General features: G+C 47.6%; 2 protein-coding genes across 3 annotated transcripts; both read right to left on the minus strand.

The window, feature by feature from the left end:
* Window positions 1–299: 299 nt before the first annotated feature.
* On the minus strand, window positions 300–5,491 carry LOC127308728 (putative F-box protein At3g49980). Its single transcript, XM_051339632.2, has 3 exons — window positions 4,283–5,491; window positions 2,914–3,012; window positions 300–620 (listed from the first exon to the last, which is right to left on the minus strand). Exons 1-2 carry the CDS (start codon window positions 5,415–5,417, stop codon window positions 2,960–2,962), a joined length of 1,188 nt encoding a protein of 395 aa, XP_051195592.1. The 5' UTR covers window positions 5,418–5,491; the 3' UTR covers window positions 300–620; window positions 2,914–2,959.
* A 3,557-nt stretch (window positions 5,492–9,048) lies between these two features.
* Window positions 9,049–16,199, minus strand: LOC127308727 (F-box/kelch-repeat protein At3g23880). Of its 2 annotated transcripts, XR_007856715.2 has the most exons (3): window positions 14,965–16,199; window positions 13,806–13,933; window positions 9,049–9,360 (listed from the first exon to the last, which is right to left on the minus strand). XR_007856715.2 is itself a non-coding variant. In XM_051339631.2 (2 exons), exons 1-2 carry the CDS (start codon window positions 16,112–16,114, stop codon window positions 9,353–9,355), a joined length of 1,158 nt encoding a protein of 385 aa, XP_051195591.1. In that variant the 5' UTR covers window positions 16,115–16,198; the 3' UTR covers window positions 9,049–9,352. The 2 variants fall into 2 exon arrangements, 1 of the variants encoding a protein (XP_051195591.1); XM_051339631.2 differs by lacking the exon at window positions 13,806–13,933 and having other exon boundaries at window positions 14,965–16,198.
* Window positions 16,200–17,364: the final 1,165 nt, after the last annotated feature.

Here is a 17,364-nt window from a genome sequence, read left to right on the forward strand (position 1 = left end):
CTTAAAGCAAAAGTGGTCATATGTATGAAGAGGCAAATCCATACCAATATTGCTCGCCCATGTCCTTCCTGATCACAAAAATCAGATTATTCATCCTTGAAAAAGTGAAGCTCATATGAGAATCCAGAACAGCTCATACAAGTTTTCCTACAATTTAAAAGAAAGCAAGCTATGCAGTGAAACATGGCCCTTGTTGAATCGCCAGTCATTTATGCAGTAGTAGCAAATATCACCAGATAGGCAGTGAAATTCAGCAAGCAGGAGCTTCTCCCGGGCCAAACAGCAAAGGTAATCAAAAGCACACACTAAAATGCCAGCAAGATCAATTGACAGGGGAGCTTGCCACAACATGCTTGCTTCAAAAGAACAAAGCAATTAAGCAAACTGAAGGAACCATAAGTTAAGTACTAATTAATCGGAAGTTCCTTCAACCTTCATGCCAGTTGACAAATGTCTGCCTAAATTAGATAATACAAGGAAGTTAACAAACTAAGCGATTAATTCCTACGAATCCACTTCACAGCTGACCAGTGCGTACTACGTAGAGGGTAAATAGCATACAAACTGGAATAACCTGCACCCAACAAACCTCTCGGCCACCAGAACGGAACTCTAGATACCTGTGGAGCAAAGAATATCATCGGTCAAACAATTGGTACTATTCATTCAGGAAAAGAAGTTGACGATATGCTCGTAACTTCTGTACAACTCAAACAGTAAACATTAGCTTCACTATAGTGGGAATTGTGCCAGACTCCATAATCCAATCATCTAAGTATTAGACAATGCCCACAACAGAAACAGAGAAAACTGACAGGTAATTTGTAGTGTGCCGCCTTCAACTTCTAATAGTAGCAGTAATCGGATACATATGTCTGAGTAGAGACTATTAGAACAGTGGGACGTGAGGGGCTGGTGGAGTAGGAAAGCAGAGGCGTGGTATTTCTAGCTCACATGCATACTTTTCAGAACGTACAAGCTAGCTAGTAACCAACAAATCAAATTTCATGGAATTCATCTAGCGCAGAAGCCTCAAACAAGGGATCGTGCATCTTCTTATTAATTGACACTTCAACTGGTCCAAAATGACCGTTATTCTTCTAATATCTGCCACCATCCAGCAATACTTTCACCAATGCTTTAATGATAATATGCTAGTAAATATAAAAACATTGGGTAGAGATAAAGCTAGTTTACATTATGACATATGCTACATGCTCCTTCCTGAATTTAGTTCAGTTTAAACTGCAGCTTTGCTGAGGTCCTGTAATAGAGTAGCAGACTACCTACCTACGTTTGGCTCTTGCCTTCTTGAGGAAGAACCTGCTATTTGGTTCCTAAGCATGCTATGTATCGAGTTTCCAGCAATTTGGCTGGAGCAAGTTATTAATGATAGGGTTATTTGAAAATTATGTTCGGCGGACAACAAGTGGCATGCTAAGAAAATGTTTAACCAAACAGCATAAAACTAGATTAATCATCCATAAAATTACAATACCACAATCAGAAAACAGCAGCATACTATATTACTATTTAATGATGGCATACTCTTCGAGAATTGTGAAAATCATTAGTTCACTAGGTGGCATAGCGATCCATAATAAGCAGGAATGTGAAATGCTACAGCGATAAGTTTGTATAAATAAAGAAGTTTGAAAGCAAATGATCACATATTATTTGTTGTCAGTTACTTGTGTATGCAGGACAACTTGCAAATCACACTAATCTCATAATCACTTATAAAAAGTCAAATTATGTGTAACAACTAATAAAAGTAAAACAGAAGTAAAGATAGTACTCCCTCCGATCCGGAAAAAACGTCGGACGGGTTATTTTGCAAAAACAGCCTTGGATTTGCTTTTATGTCCACCCGCACTCCACCTTATCCGCACGCAGAGGAAGCCTCCTGAAACGCACAGCCGCACGTAGAAGAACGAGAAGCTGCATCCGAGGAACAGCCACTTCCTTGATCCCCTTTCTCCACCACCCAATCACTCCGCTGGCGGCGACCCCCATGAACCATGACGTCGCGCCTGGTCTGCTCGCCGGCGCGCACGCATCCCCGAGCGCCGCTCCATCGAGCTCGCCTGGCTGCGCCGCATGCTCGGCGGAGGGATACCACGACGCGGCGGCCACACACCCGCACGCACCTGGAGACGTCATCCTTCGATCTGCCGTCGGTGATAGCCTGGCTGCTCGCCTCGCAGTGCAGACTTGCCGCTTGGCCGACGATGGAGATCTACCCTGTCGAACGCAGATGGAAAGAAACTCTCATGGAAGGAACTAGTCCTCTTCGCCCGGATAGCGACCATTTTTTCGGATTTTCGAAGGGTTTACTTGTAAAAACGCAATCATACTAACCATCCGACACTCTTTTCGGATCGGAGGGAGTAGTTTATTTGCTACTACCTCCATTCCTAATTATAAGACGTTTTGGCAGCTCAAATTGAACTGCCAAAACATCTTATATTTATGAACAGAGAAAGTACAACTTAACAATTACATGATAAAATTGAAAATTCTTATGTTTAAGAGGGCACATACATATGCAGACATGGGTAATGACAAAGGGTTGTAATTCATCGGCCATTGGAGGGAGAGAAGAAATCACACCACCAGAAGGATCTTGAGAAGTACCAAGTATGATATAAACAAAAATCAAGGAAGCTGGATGAAAGGGGGCGCAAACAGAAGAGCACATCTAATAGAGAGGGAGTAGATTAGTACTTTGAAGAGAAGGGGGAGCAGCATTATGGGAGGTGGCTTGGTGGGCATGGAAAAAGCAAAGGGGTTGTAGAGAATCTTGCATTCCTCTCTTGCACTTTGGTACTTGAGAATTGGTAGTACAGAAAAGCAATAAAATTTCTAAGGGCAGTTCAGATACCTCAATATACATGGAGAAGATAAGCATACCTGCTCAACCGGTAGATCAAATAGCATATCCAACCAGACAATCATCTTAAGCATTGAGCAAAAGCTCAGCCCCGTCATGTCCACCACCAGCCCTTGTTGCTATAAGCATAAGAATTAAGAAGTCAAACAAACAATGTGTCATGTGGTAGGGTATATGGCCGCATCAACAAGGATAAGGAGCTCCAAACCGTACACACACAACACAATAACATTCCAGCAAGAAGACAAATAGAAACCAGCAGGCATCAACTAGGTATTTTATATAAACTCACAGCTATAATTTGTGAAAAACAACTCAGTTTTGACACAACAATAGTAATAGATAAACAAACATTTCACACCTACTGTCAAATCTATTAAATATTACAAAGCAATGCATGCTCATTAGTACCATAATAATGAAAAATGTGCACGCTATTACTATTAGATGGTCAGAATGGAGATGTTATCTGGAGCTATTCTACGCTCTATCCACACCATATTAGGAAAATGCTCATTACGAACAAAACATAGCAACATAAGTGATCATGATTTAAATATTTAAATAAATTTAGCCTAAAAAAGAAGAAAGGGATCAGATATTAATTTTCCGCGTTATAAATAGACTTGTCAGAAGCAGGGTACTCCTACAAGTGGTGAATGAAACTTAAATCATAAATCCAAAACCAAGTGGTTACTAGGGATCTAAAACCATTAGAAATATCAGCAGAGATGACAACACTGAATGAAATAATTACAACTAGGCCTAACTAAGCTTCCAAATGTACCAATTGAGCTAAATATTTTTAGTTGGTTCAAGCTAGTTTTTAATGTAGTCAACTTCCAACTGTTGTGCCTCTCATACCGTCAGAAAAAATAGGACTGCAGATATACACAAACACTCCCATTAGACAATTCTTCAATCTGACAATAGGCATGCAACAATGAAATTAGTGCGGTTAGTTTATTTTTTTTGCCAATCTTGCTAATCATTGATTATTTTCTTGAACATAGGTACTGATTGTTTTCTTGTATGGATAAGCCTCCACACATGCACCAAAACCAAACACTGCAGAACATCATCACTATATGCTGAAGAGGTCTATCCACCACACATCAAGTAAATTAGATACCACTAGCAGTTTTTTCTAGATCATATCATTACATTAAGAGCCACCATACAGTCATCAGAACCGAATACTACTGCAGAACATAATCGGCTCATCGCTATACACTTCAGAGGTCATGAAGCAGCAAAAGAAACAAATGTTATGACACTACTTAAAATTGTTAGCACAATAACACAAAATGGTGTTACAATAATTTCACGAGCCAGTTATCAAACAGTAACTTGGTTTTGCGACATCAGCAAAGTAAAGCATGTTACTACCTGCAGTGTAGACGCTTTCAAATGGATGATAGTAGGTAAAGTGGTTGGTTTTGAAAAGCTTCTTGAACTTGAGTGAATCAAGGTTGATCGTGTGGACACCGATCGCTGTCCATAGAAAGACCACATTATTCTCCTCAGCAAACCCTAGTATCACTAGCATCCCTTGCTCCTCTGGTTTCAGTGAAAGTAGCTTGTCCAGTTCAATAGTTTTTGCAAGCCCCCACGAAGCAACACCATCACAATTAGTCTCCCTCTTCCATAACTGCGCGGTAGAGTCTGAATCTGATACTAAGAGTAAACCCAGCCCACCGCCCTCGGCCCGCATGATCTTCGAGCTTTTGTCCTCGCCAGACGTATCCATTGGCACCTCTATCACAGCTAGGCTCTGCTTCACCAAATCAAATTCCAGAATTGCAGATGTCCCAGCAAGCTGCCAGTAAAGGGAATCTCCAGCCATCACGGCGTCATCCGTGTAAACCATTGGGGGAATCCCATCATCATCATGGTATGGAAGCGGTGTTGAGATGATATTTCCCCATAGGCCTGTCTTTGACGAGTAAACGCAGGCGAGCGCTTGTTGTTTCTTGTCTGCAGCTGCCAAGACCACCTGAAAGTGCTGGCCCTCTCCGGCAGGGCGAAGCACCGCCCCATTGACCAGGCCGTGGGTTTTCTCTGTAGCAAACGCGGCGGGAACGGCAATGTGGTGCTTGTCGCCAGTGATGGGATCCCACACCAGGACCTGGTGTGGCTTCGAAAGGAAGACGAGGAAGAGACCATGGCGACATCCAAGGGACATGGAGCGGTCGAACTCGTCGCCGTGCTCCAAAGAGAAGCGCCCGGGAGGGACACGGTTGGGGGCCTCCAGAGTAGGTAGGAAGGACAGAGCATTAAATCTGTCGAAGAACCCGAGGAGGGGAGGGTTGCGGCGATGGCGGAGGCGGAAACGGCGGAAGAAGGCGCGGTCGGAGACGAGGCGGCGCCAGCGCTTGCAGACGGCGGATGCGCGGGGGAGGGAGGAGGGATCCGGCGGGAGGCGGAGGAGGATCTCGCCGAGGAGGTCTTCATCGTCCAGCGCATGGGCCTGGTCCAGCGGCGTCACCGCCGGCGAGCGGGCGTGGCGGCGGTGGCTGCTCATCTAGCCCTAAGCTCGCTCGTGTAGGGAGTGAAGTGGAGTGAACCTGAAGGGAAAATGACGCCGCTGCCCCTACTCCTGCCTCTGCCTGTGAGAGATAAACATAGGAAGCAGCCCACGATCTGTTTCTTGTTCTTTTACTTTTACTTTTGCGAGGCAAAGTTCTGCGATCACAGTATTTTTATACTAGCGCTACCCGTACACACAACCATTCGCACCGATATATTTAGACCATCTCGAACCGAAAAAGGCGAGTTCAGTTCACCAAACTCACGTATTCGAATCGTAAAATGATTTCTATTTTACAGTTTTGGTTTACGGGTTCTATTCTGCACCAGTGTCATCCGAACCCGTAAAAACAGGGTTTATGAAATTATTTTAGCATATGATCGAAGAAACATCACAATAAAATGCAAACAATTCATGCATAGTTCATAGTGCAGACATCAAATGACAGAATAAAATGACACAGTTCATAGTTCCCCCTCTCCTCTCACCGCTGGCATCAAACCGAGGTTGGCCCGCCGTCAGCACCGTCGCCACCACCTCCTGGAGTCACATCGGCTGCACCAGTTGCCTCTTCACGAGCTGCTCTTCGTCTTGCTGTGATCTCCGCCGTAGTCTCCTTACACCACTCAAGTTGAATATCATTCATGTCCTTAGTGTTCATCATCATGATCTCCCTCTCTTCGGCCAAAAGTTGCTTCGTTGCTTTGTCCTTCTTGACATTGATCCTCATCTCCTCCAACTTAGCTTTGCTCTTTGCCTCCTCTCGGCTGGTTTCAAGCTTTGCAAGGCTCACCTCCTTCTTCATCTCGATGATGACACGTTTGGTCTCCAAAGTCTTGGTCGCTATCACCTCCTTGGACTTCATCATTTGGTCAAACTTGTCCCTCAACAATGCAGCCTCCCCCTCGAGCCTTAGCCTTTCCTTCGCCTTCTTGTTCCCCTCCGGTTTGTCGGCGTTCCTGCCATCCTTCTCGTCCTCGGTGTCGTCGAGCGCAACCATTGCAGCCTTCTTCGGAGCGACTTCTTCATCCCTCAATTTCCACTTGGGGAGGTGCTGGAGCACATCAAAGCAATGACGCATGGTGAAGCTCTTGCCCTTGCTACCGGCCATGTCTCTGTACCTAGCATCGGCAATGCGATCCTACATATGCAAAAGAAACCAACAAATTGTCAATATGTCATACAAGCTAAACTGCAATTAGCTTTACCAAGTATGCACTCACATATTCGTCGACAGTTGCGCCGCTTGGAGGATTGGACACCATTTGGTCCATTGTTGCTGCCCACCGGCTACACGCCGGTTTGATCGCGTCCCAACGACCTTGGAGGGATCGGTAGGTGCGATCGACGGGATGGCGAACGCGCAACATGAGCTTATGGAACTTGTCCTCGATGCGCTGCCAGTACCGCTTCCCTGTTTGATCCGTGCCGGAGACGGCATCCATCCCCACGGAGGCCCAAGCTCGGCACAAGGTGGCGTCTTCAATCTCCGTGTAGTTGTTGGCCCACCTCTTCTTTCTATTTCCATCAGCCATGACCTCCACCACACCGTCGTCTCCTTCTTCCCCTTCCTCCCCTTCGTCCCCTTCTTCCCCTTCTTCCCCCTCGTCCCCGCAGTCGTTCTCAGCTCCATCCATGCCATTGCCGAACGAAGGGAGTGGGTTAATCTGCACCTCGTCCAACATCTCCATGTAGGAGGCGTTCTCCTTCCTAATCGGGTGAGCCCTCAGTATCTACTCGCAAACAAATAAACGGAGGAAGAGTTCATGTGTACCTTGTTGACCCCTCGTCGAGCACGTCCTGGGCGACGGTCGCGCTTGCTTCCTCCGTCGTCAGTTGCACCGTCGGTGTTGCCGTGGGCGTGGAGGGAACCGGCGGCGGGACGCCACGGCTCGTCGCCGCCTTCACTTTCATCCTTTTGGGGCCCACGCTCTTCGGTCTTGCACGGGGCGCCTTCGGCTTCGTTGCCACTGTCGAGACGTCGCCGGTGGCCGGCAGCGATTGCGTGACCACATGCGTTCCCGCGCGTCGCCGCTTCACCGCGCTCGTCGCCGCCACCGGTGTTGCTTCCTCCGCTGGGGTCGCAGGGATGGCAGGGATCACCGGGGTGGTTGGACGAGCGGCGGCGACCACGGGAGAAGGTGGCGAGGCCTGCGAGGTACCAACGGCGGCCGGCGGGGTCGATTCGAGACTCATCAGAGCAAAATCGGAGGGTGGCGGCGCAGAGGAAGGTGAGGGCGCACAGATCGGCGGCGGCGGCGATTGGGAGGAGCTGAAAGTTCCCTCGCGCGCAAACTAGGGATTGTGTTCGGGCTGTGTTCGGTTCGCTCCGTCGGCCCCTACAAATACAGGCCGACGGAGCGAACCGAACGCAGCCCGTATTTTTTTTTTCAGTTTTCGCTCGTTTTCGGTCACTGATCTGCGCCCTTTTTCGGCCCGAACCCGTAAAGTGGCGGTTATTTTTCGGTTTTATGTCTTTTACGGGCCTCTTAGTACTGTACTTTCTTACACATTGGTGCCAATAGTTGTCCTCCTAACCAGTTTAGTCCCAATTCTTGCAAACTGGGGTGGAGTAATCCCAATAGTTGTGTCAATGTGGAAAAGTAGTCCCACTTAGTCCTAATTGTTGTTTTGCCTCGCTGACGCACGTGGCTGTTTGGACCTGGTTTTCTGATTTTGCTGATAACGCACTCTGTTTCGTGCCGCAACGATGCCCCCCTGCAAACGAGGCCACTGCATATCACCACTTTTGTTGGATTGGGAGGAAGGAACGCCGTGGCGGCGTGGTTGTCACCGTCGTCCTCGTCCGTGTCGTTGATTCCGTCGGGATGCAGGTCGAGCCGCCGTACCGAGGGTGGCAGGTCGAGCCGCCGGACTATGTTACGCCATCTTTTTCCTCGAATTCGCTCTGAATATCTGATTCCATGTTGGTGGTGTAACCGTGGGGTCAAGGGTTCGTCGGTGATGATGATCACGAACAATTAGGTGGTTTTAAAAGGGTTCGTCGGTGATGATGATCATGAACAATTAGGTGGTTATAATGGATGAAACGGAGACGGATTGGGTAGACTATAGTAGTATGAGAGCATCATGTGGCAAAAGAATCGGAGCAGATGATTTGGTTTTGCCATTAGTTTTGGCCCGTTTTCCTCTTGGACTTAACCTAGCTCCATTTATTTATCTCTCCATATGGCAGTTCTCCTGCCATCGGGTTTCTCTCGGATGCTACAATTTGTGCTGGCGCTGGTGTCACAGTTATAGAGAGGACTTGAGGCCCTCTTTTAACTGATTAGGACGTGTCTTCGTGAATCATAAAGCAAAATCTAAAAGCAATGTGTAGAAAAAAAACCCATTCTTATAATTGCTTGGCTTTGATTTACCAATCCTTGGCCTGATCAAAATTGCCAGAATATTCATCTTTTGGCCTAGCAAGAAGTGAGCCACTTCATCTCTTACCGCTCATCTTTTTGCCTCGCAAGAACTTAGCCAACGCATCCAATCCTTCCGTGCATCTCAAATAAAGAAAAACAGCACTGAAGCCAGTCGTTGTTGAATCGCTAGCTTTTCATGCAGTAGCAAATAGCAGCACGTGAAATTCAATATACAAGAGCTTCTTCATCAAACATAATGCCTCCATTTCGAAAAGTAATAGGTGAAAACTCGCCACAACATGCACTTGAAAAGCACAAAGCAAAATAAATAACCACAGGCTAAGTACTAATTAACTCCAACATGTGGCTGTGCATTCAGCCTTAAGGCCAATTGACGAATGTCCACAAGAACTAGATAACAGATGGGAGTTTGGAAATTAAGCGGTTCATTTCACTACACAGCTGACCGATGCAATCTCCGTATCAAACATGAAAAATGCAAGAACCTAACATCCAACCGCCCAATTCTGCATCGCAGCCACCGGAACTTAACTCTAGCTAGATACCTGTGGAGCAAAGCAAAGCAAAATCATCAGTCAAACAAAATTGCATCATTCATTTAGAAAAGCAGTTGGAGATATTCTCAAAATTTTATAAGACTCATCAATACAAATTAGCTTCACAATTGTGGAAATTGTGCCAAAAGATGCATAGTTAAATCATCTATCAAGACCGGAGGGGAAGAATCCCTTAGCATACTTTTATAGAAGTGAGTACCAACCTGGTGTCTACCATCTGGGCTATGCCACGGTTCTCATAGTTAAATCATCTAAGCATTCCCATTAGACAATACCCACAATAGAAACAAATAAAAACAACATGTAATTTGTAGTGTACTGGCATGCCTTCAGCTTCCAATATCAGCAGTTTTTGGTTACATCTGGTCTAAGTGAGTAGAGACTAAAATAACAGTGGGCACATATCCGTATATCACAACTTCTTATTAATTGCTACATCATCAAGAAATACTTTCGCCATAATTCTATGATAAAATGCTAGTAATATGAAAAAACAACATAACTGATGTAACCGAGTTTTATGATGAATCTAGTCATGTCATTTTGACCATGTGTTTAATATGAAGTATTGAACATTCATGTGGCCAAAATTGAAGAAATTAGAAGCAAGCATAACTAAACATAGTTTGGACTAGAAAAATTATATTAGTGGCTAATGACCAATTATTTATACGAGAAATATGCCTGACAAAAGAATGGCCTTCTGGCACGACGCACTTCTGCCCCATCTAATTGCATCGCTTGGCCATGCACTACCGCAGTTCTTGAAGTACGGACTGAGGTCAAAGTGGCTGTGCAGGTTGCGTTATGATTCAGTCGCAACATATTCCAGTGGACAAGTAGATGTGCTGAGGAAATTCTCAACTGTACAGCCTAAAACTAGAATAACTGTCCATAAAACTACAATAACTGCAAGCAGAACGATAAACAATATGAAGTATTGAACATTCATGTTGCCAAAATTGAAGAAATTAGAAGCAAGCATAACTAAACATAATTTGGACTAGAAAAATTATATTAGTGGCTAATGACCAATTATTTATGAGAAATATGCCTGACAAAAGAATGGCCTTCTGGCACGACGCACTTCTGCCCCATCTAATTGCATCACTTGGCCATGCACTACCGCAGTTCTTGAAGTACGGACTGAGGTCAAAGTGGCTGTGCAGGTTGCGTTATGATTCAGTCGCAACATATTCCAGTGAACAAGTAGATGTGCTGAGGAAATTCTCAACTGTACAGCCTAAAACTAGAATAACTGTCCATAAAACTACAATAACTGCAAGCAGAACGATAAACAACAGCATACGATTTAACATAGGCATGCTTTTTTCAATGATCGCCAACATCGTTAGTACAGTAGGTATCAAAGTGATCCAAGAAAAGTAGGAATGTGAGATGGAATATCTACAAATCTGTATAAAAAGAAAGAAAGAAAGGAAAAAAAAAGAAATGGGCATGCACTGTTAGAGCATCTCCAGTCGCGTCCCCCAAACCGTCCCCCAAAGAGCGCCGGATCGAGCGTTTGTGGGACGTGTTTTGTTCGTTCCGCGTTTGGGGGACGTCGCTCCCCAGCCGCGTCCCCCAAACGCCGCCCCCAATCAGAAATTCAAATTGTTGCATTCAAAAGAGATCGTTCCCGCCGAATCGTCGCGATCAGAGTAGCGGCGATCAAAGTACTGGGGGCGCGATCATATTACAGACCGGTGGTGCATGGTAATTAGAAGAAGGGGTTGGGCGATGGCGACATATCCTGAGTCGACGCAGACCCGTCGATCACGATGACCTCGTCGCGATCTGCCCGGTGTTGTGCATGCTCCGTCGCCGACGCAGAGGCCGACGCAGGTGTAGCAGTAGAAGACGCGTCAGCCGGCTCTTGCTCCGCTGCCGCTGCCTGGGCCGCCGCGTCGGCCGCCTTTATTTTGGCTTCGATGTCGTCGAGGATCTGGCCTTTGAAGAAGTTGTGCGCCGCCCGCGTCTGGGGAGACATTCCCTCTGTCGACGCTCTCAGCAGGGACATGTCGTCCCTGCGTTTCTTGAGCTCCAACTTCTCCTCTTGCCTCTTGAGCAGCTCCGCCCACCTTTCGTCGGCCTTTTTGTCGCGAGAGAGAAAGGTCGAGGAGACGTTGGCGAGGCATTTCGTGATCGACGCCTGCGTGTTCTCACACGACGCGGCGTCGGCCAAGGCGGCCTTGGCAGCCTTGTTGCCAGTAGGACGCCCTGCCGACGTTGCCAGCGGCGCGTCCAGATCAATGGCGTCCTTCCCCTTGGACAGCGACAGGCGCGTCAACCGCCATTTCTCGTTCACTTTGAGCTTGCTATAGCAATGCATCAGCGCGAAAGACTTGTGACCTTCCGAGTTCTTCCGGTACAAATCCATGGCCTTGTCAAACTAACCAAAGGAAGCGGAATCATTTCATCGAACACAATGTAGGCGCTACAGATTATGGAAGAAAGAGTCGTACCAGTTGGGCGACGTCGGCGCCGCTGTCGGCTCTGGTCACTAAGTCGTGATGGTATCCATGGAAGGAGTTCACCGACGCCTGGATGATGGCCCATCGCGTCGACATTGCCTTTTGGCTCCTCTTCATTGTCACTTTGTTGTAGTCGCTCTTGATGGCCTTGATCCTCGCCCAATACTTCCCGTATTTTTGGTTGGCGCCGATGATGGAGTCATGGCTCACCGTCGCCCACGACTCGCACAGACAAAGATCCTCCAAAACCGTCCACTTGGGGCCTCGTGTGCCCGACGCCTTCTTCTTCTTCTTCTTCTTCTTCGTCCTCACGCCGTCCACGTCTACCTCCACGAGATCATCGTCACCGGCACCCTCCTCGTCCTCTTCCTCGCCGCCCTCGCCGCCCTCTTCGTCCTCGTCGTCGTCCTCCACCCCCTCCTCTTCCTCGTCCTCCTCGTCCTCACCCCCCGTCCTCCTCCTCAGCACCGGCGCCGTCGAATTCGAGCGGCCCCCCTGCGGCCAGTGAAAGGGTCGCCGTCCGGACCGGGTCCTGGCTCGCGCTGCTCGTACGCTGGGGAGTAGAGGTTGTTGGGGTTGAAGCAGCCATGCGATAGCGCATCCTGCTAGTGGGGCGACAAGTTAGGCGTCACGCACCCGGGAGTGGCGGAGGGGCCGTCATTGTAGAAGGCGGATGACGACGGAGATATCACTCCCGGAACGTACACCGGCATAGACGTACTCCATGGGCTCGCGTTGGTGGCGGCGAGACACCCGGCCATTATGTGCTGGTGCTGGCGCGCCGCCAGAGCCTTCTTCTCCTGCTCCGCCGCCTCCGTCCTTTCCGCTCCGCCGTCGCCATCCTCCGGCGCAGACAATCTTGCTGCCATTGATCTTCGGTCCATCCTTCCGGCTTCTTCTTCGGAGCCGGCGCCTTCCGCGGCTTCGCAAACGACGCTTTCGCCCCTTTCGTCGCATTGCCCGGCGGCTTTTTGGCCATCTTTTTGGGGGCTGTCGGCGGCGCCATGGAATGGGGAGAGGGTAGCGGCGGCGGGTGGACAGCGGGAGGGAGAAACAAATCGGCGGGATAGGAGAAATGAATCGACGGCGGGATATGTGATGGGAGGCTAGAAATGCGCGGCGGGATAGGCGCGATACGGCGGGAGGGCGGGATTTGGCGGGAGTGGGAGACGAATTTTCCCTGTGCCGCTGACGGGTTGGCCCCGCCACTCCCCGCCTCGCTTTTCGTTGTGTCCGGCGTGCCCGGTGCGTCCCCTGTGGGACGGGGACAGGTTCGGGGCGCCGGACACCGTATCGGGCCGCACCGGACAAAATTCGGCTTTGGGGGACGCGGCTGGAACCGGTTTTTGGTCCGGCGCGCCCCAAATTGCTTTGGGGGACGCGACTGGAGATGCTCTTAGTTGCCAATTGCTTGTGTCTGCGGGACATGTTGCAACTCACACTAGGACTTGATAGGCCAAATACCACTTTTCAGAAGTTAAATGACATGTAGCTACGAGTATAAGTAAAAAAAGAAATATATCCCAGAAACAGAAAAAGGAGAATTTATTAGCTACTACTAAGCATGACAACATTCTAATCTCTGAGCAGGCATTGGCATATGCACACACAGGGAATGATGAATGGTCCTCAAGTCATCAGTCACCGGAGGGACCAAAGAGGGAAGATCCCACACTACCAGAATTGACTTAGTAAGTATTAGGGAGGTAAACCACAAGCAAGGAAGCTGGATGCAAGTGAGGGTGAATAACTACCACATCCAGTAGAGAGGGGGTAGAACAACAGTAGATAGAAGAGGAGGGGGATACTGAAGGCATAAGAGTTTTTTAGGAAGGGATGAGGAAGCAGGTTCTCGAGAAAAGATCCAAGAGGAAGCCTGCCATGTCTTCTCTTGCAATTGGTACTTGAGAAATGTAGTAAAAGGGGAAGCACTAGATATTTTAAGAGCAGTTTAGATACCTAATTATACATGCAGAAGATAAGCATATCTGCTTAACCAGTAGATCAAATAGCATATCCAACCGTACAGTCATCTTAGGTTTTGCGCAATAGCTCAGCTCCGTCGTGTCCACTACCAGCGCATATTTCTACAAGCATAAGTCAAATAAACAATGTGTTACATGGGTCAGTTTATGGCTGCCTCAGCAAAGATAAGGGGAAGGGGCTCAAGGCTTAATCCTCAATTTAGTCCTGTGTCAGTTTGTTTCCAAAGTTGGTCAGTGCTGACCCTATCCAGCCTTCTGATACGGCTGAACCTTTTCTATTTCTAACACGCTATATAATGAAACCTACATTTATAACTAGTATCAGCTAAGCACACACCACAACGACAAACAAAAATCCACATATAAACAGGAGGTATCAGCTAGGTATTTAGAGACTCACAGCTGTAATGTGTGAAAGACAATTCAGTTCAATACAACAACAGTAATAGATAACCAAAGCATGGCTACTGTCATATTCCAGTTATTAACTGTAGCCGTAAAGAAGAAAGCGAAATCCAGTTATTAACTTTCCATGGTACAAATGGACTTGTCAGATGCAAGATAGTCCTACCAGCGGTAAATGAATAAATATTCACTATGCTTTTGCCCAGGAGATTATTCATCAATTTCAAACAAAGTGGTTATTATGGATTTAAGATTATTAGTAATATCAACAGAGATAACAAATACTGAATGGAATAAATATAACTATGCCTAATTAAACTTTCAACTGAAGCTAAATGAGCAAACCTATTTGACAATATTAGTTATTTCAAGCTGATTTTTCATCTAGCCAACTTCCAACTGTTGTGCCTCTCATCTTGAGAAAATGGGACTGCGGTTATGCAAAAACTCTACCGTTAGACAATTCTTGCATGGATAATTGCAGGAAGCAATTAAAAAATGGGACCGCAGCTATGCAAAAACACCGCCACACAAGCATCAGAACAGAACACTGCAGAATATCATCGCTATATGTTGGAGAGATCATCAGGCAGCTAAAGAAACAAATGATATTGCACTACATAAAATTGTTGGATTAACAAGAAATGATGTGAACACAATTTCATCAGCCAATTAGCGAACAATAACCTGGTTTTGCTAGATCTGCCATGTAAGGCGCATGTTATTACCTGCAGCGTAGACACCTTCGAATGGTTGATAAAAGGTTCCGGGTTGTCCTTCAAAAATCTTATTGCACTTCAGTGACTCAAGATGGATCATAAAGAGACCAGCCGATGTCCACATGAACACCGTATTATTCTCCTCCGCAAACCCTGGTATGTATAGGGGCCCTTTCTCGTCTGATTTCAGGGAAAGTAGCTTGCCGAGTTCAATAGTTCTTGCGAGGCTCCATGAAGCAACACCACCCCAATCAGTCTTCCTCTTCCATAGCTGGGCGGTGCAGTCTGAGTCTGACACTAAGAGGACACCCAGCCCACCGCCCTCGGCCCGCATAATCCCGAACCGGATGTCCTCACTACACATATCTGATGGCACCTCTATCACGGCTAAGCTCTGTTTCAACAAATCAAATTCGAGAATTCTATACGAAAACGAAAACTCTTCAAGCACCCAGTAAAGGTAATCTCCATCCAGCACAGCATCGTCCGTATTAACGGATAATTCCCAATTACTAGCCTCGCATGGCAGCGGAATCGATACGAGATCTCCCCATAAGCCGGTCTGCGACGAGTAAAGGCAGGCGAGCGCTCGTCTGTGTTGCTCGTCGCCATACGCCACTGTCAAGACCACCTGGAAGTGTTGGACGTCTCCGGCAGCGCGAAGCACCGCCCCGTTGATCAGGGCATTCTTTGCATACGTCGCAACTCCAGGGGGGATAGCGAGGCGGTGCTGGTCGCCGGTGACGGGGTCCCACACCAGCACCCGGAGGCTGTTCTGGAGGAAGAAGAGCACGAGGCCGTGGCGGCACCCGAGGCACTGGAAACAGTCGCCGAGGCCGGACGGCGGGGAGAAGCGCCCGGGATGGACACGGTTGGGCGCCTCCAGGGTAGGTACGAAGGTCATACCTTGAGATCCTATCCCTGTTCCTTGGAAGAAGCCGAGGAGTGGCGGGTTGCGGCGGTGGTGGAGGCGGAAGCGGCGGAAGAAGGTAGGGTCGGAGACGAGGCGTCGCCAGCGCTTGCAGACGGCTGAGGCGCGGGGGAGGGACGACGGCTGCGGGGGAAGGCGGATGAGGATTTCGCAGAGGAGGTCGTCGTCGTCCAGCGGCCCTGCCGCCGGCGAATGGGGGCGGCGGCGGCCGAGGCTTGCCGTCCTCATCTCGCCCTCCTCCTCGCGGCTCGTGGGGGGGATTGTGGTGGTGGACTCTGCACTGTCACCCACGCGAGAGGAGAGGAGAGGATGCCCCATCACAAAATATCCAATTTATTACTATACAGAAATTTCCTAGAAACAAGTCTATCTCCCTCATTTTAGCTCTAATTTGAGTGTGTTACTTGTTCCTAGCATGTAGTACATAACTATTATAGTATAATTTTTTGGTGCACAAAACAGTGTTCGATTTGTCTGAATTTCGGTTTTGAATTTACACTTAGCTGAATACAAACTTGGAACTAAAACAGTTAGAAAAGAAATCATTTGCAATCATCTGAATTCACATTTTTGTGATGTGGCTTCGGTATTGGTTACTGCATCTGCACTGTTAGCCAACTCATTTAAATGATAATGTTAATTTGGTTTTACCTCGGCTTTCTTACCATGAATAAAAGCATCTCTAGCAGAACTTCCAAACCGCAAACCCCAAATCGGCGTATCCAGGCCACCCCAAACATGTTTTAGGGGCCGAAGAACGGTCGTACAGTCCATACGTCCAAACACGTTTTCGGAAATATGTTGTTATTCGCGTTTGGCGCGTCTGGACCGCATGGCTGCTTTTCGGTCCGCAACCAAATACTGGAAACAAAGGGTTTATGCAAATAATCTGCTAATTCTCAATGCAGAAACATAATCATGCAAAATATATTATCCAAAGTACTCAATCATACATGAAACACGTCACCAAAAGAAGATCGAACATCACATCATCAAGGAGGGAAGTGATCACGCGTCACCGTCGGGTGCCAGCACTTCAACATGGCCGCCACCACTCGTCGTAGCGTCTTCACCTCCGGCATTCCTCACGGCATCCATGGCAGCGCGTGCATCTTCCCTCCTTCGCGCCAAGATCTGCGTCTTCGTAAGCTTCCACCACTCAAGGCTAGCATCATCCATGCCGACTGGGTTCATCATCATAGTGGCATTCTCCGTCGCGATGAGCTCCGCCATGGCACGGTGCTCCTCGGCGCGTGCTGATGACTCACAAGTATAGGGGATCACAACGGTCATCGAGGGAAGTAAAATCCAAATTTATTAATTCGACACAAGGGGAGCCAAACAATATTTATAAGCCTTAACAAATGAGTTGTCAGTTCAGCTCCACCTGGAAATAGACTTTTTCGCAACAGTTTATCAGTACTAATAGTTTTATAGCAGTAGCAGTAGTGAAGTAACGACAGTAATGAAATAAAAAC

The sequence above is a fragment of the Lolium perenne genome, chromosome 6 (assembly GCF_019359855.2).
Source record: "Lolium perenne isolate Kyuss_39 chromosome 6, Kyuss_2.0, whole genome shotgun sequence".
In the NCBI taxonomy this organism is placed as follows: domain Eukaryota; kingdom Viridiplantae; phylum Streptophyta; class Magnoliopsida; order Poales; family Poaceae; genus Lolium; species Lolium perenne.

Excerpts from the sequence above, each read along its gene's own strand:
- LOC127308728 (XM_051339632.2), bottom strand. The coding sequence starts at position 5,417 with ATGAGCAGCCACCGCCGCCACGCCCGCTCGCCGGCGGTGACGCCGCTG. Across the intron at positions 3,013-4,282 it reads TGAAAGCGTCTACACTGCAG|CAACAAGGGCTGGTGGTGGA; the intron begins GTAGTAACATGC and ends TTATGCTTATAG.
- LOC127308727 (XM_051339631.2), bottom strand. The coding sequence starts at position 16,114 with ATGAGGACGGCAAGCCTCGGCCGCCGCCGCCCCCATTCGCCGGCGGCA.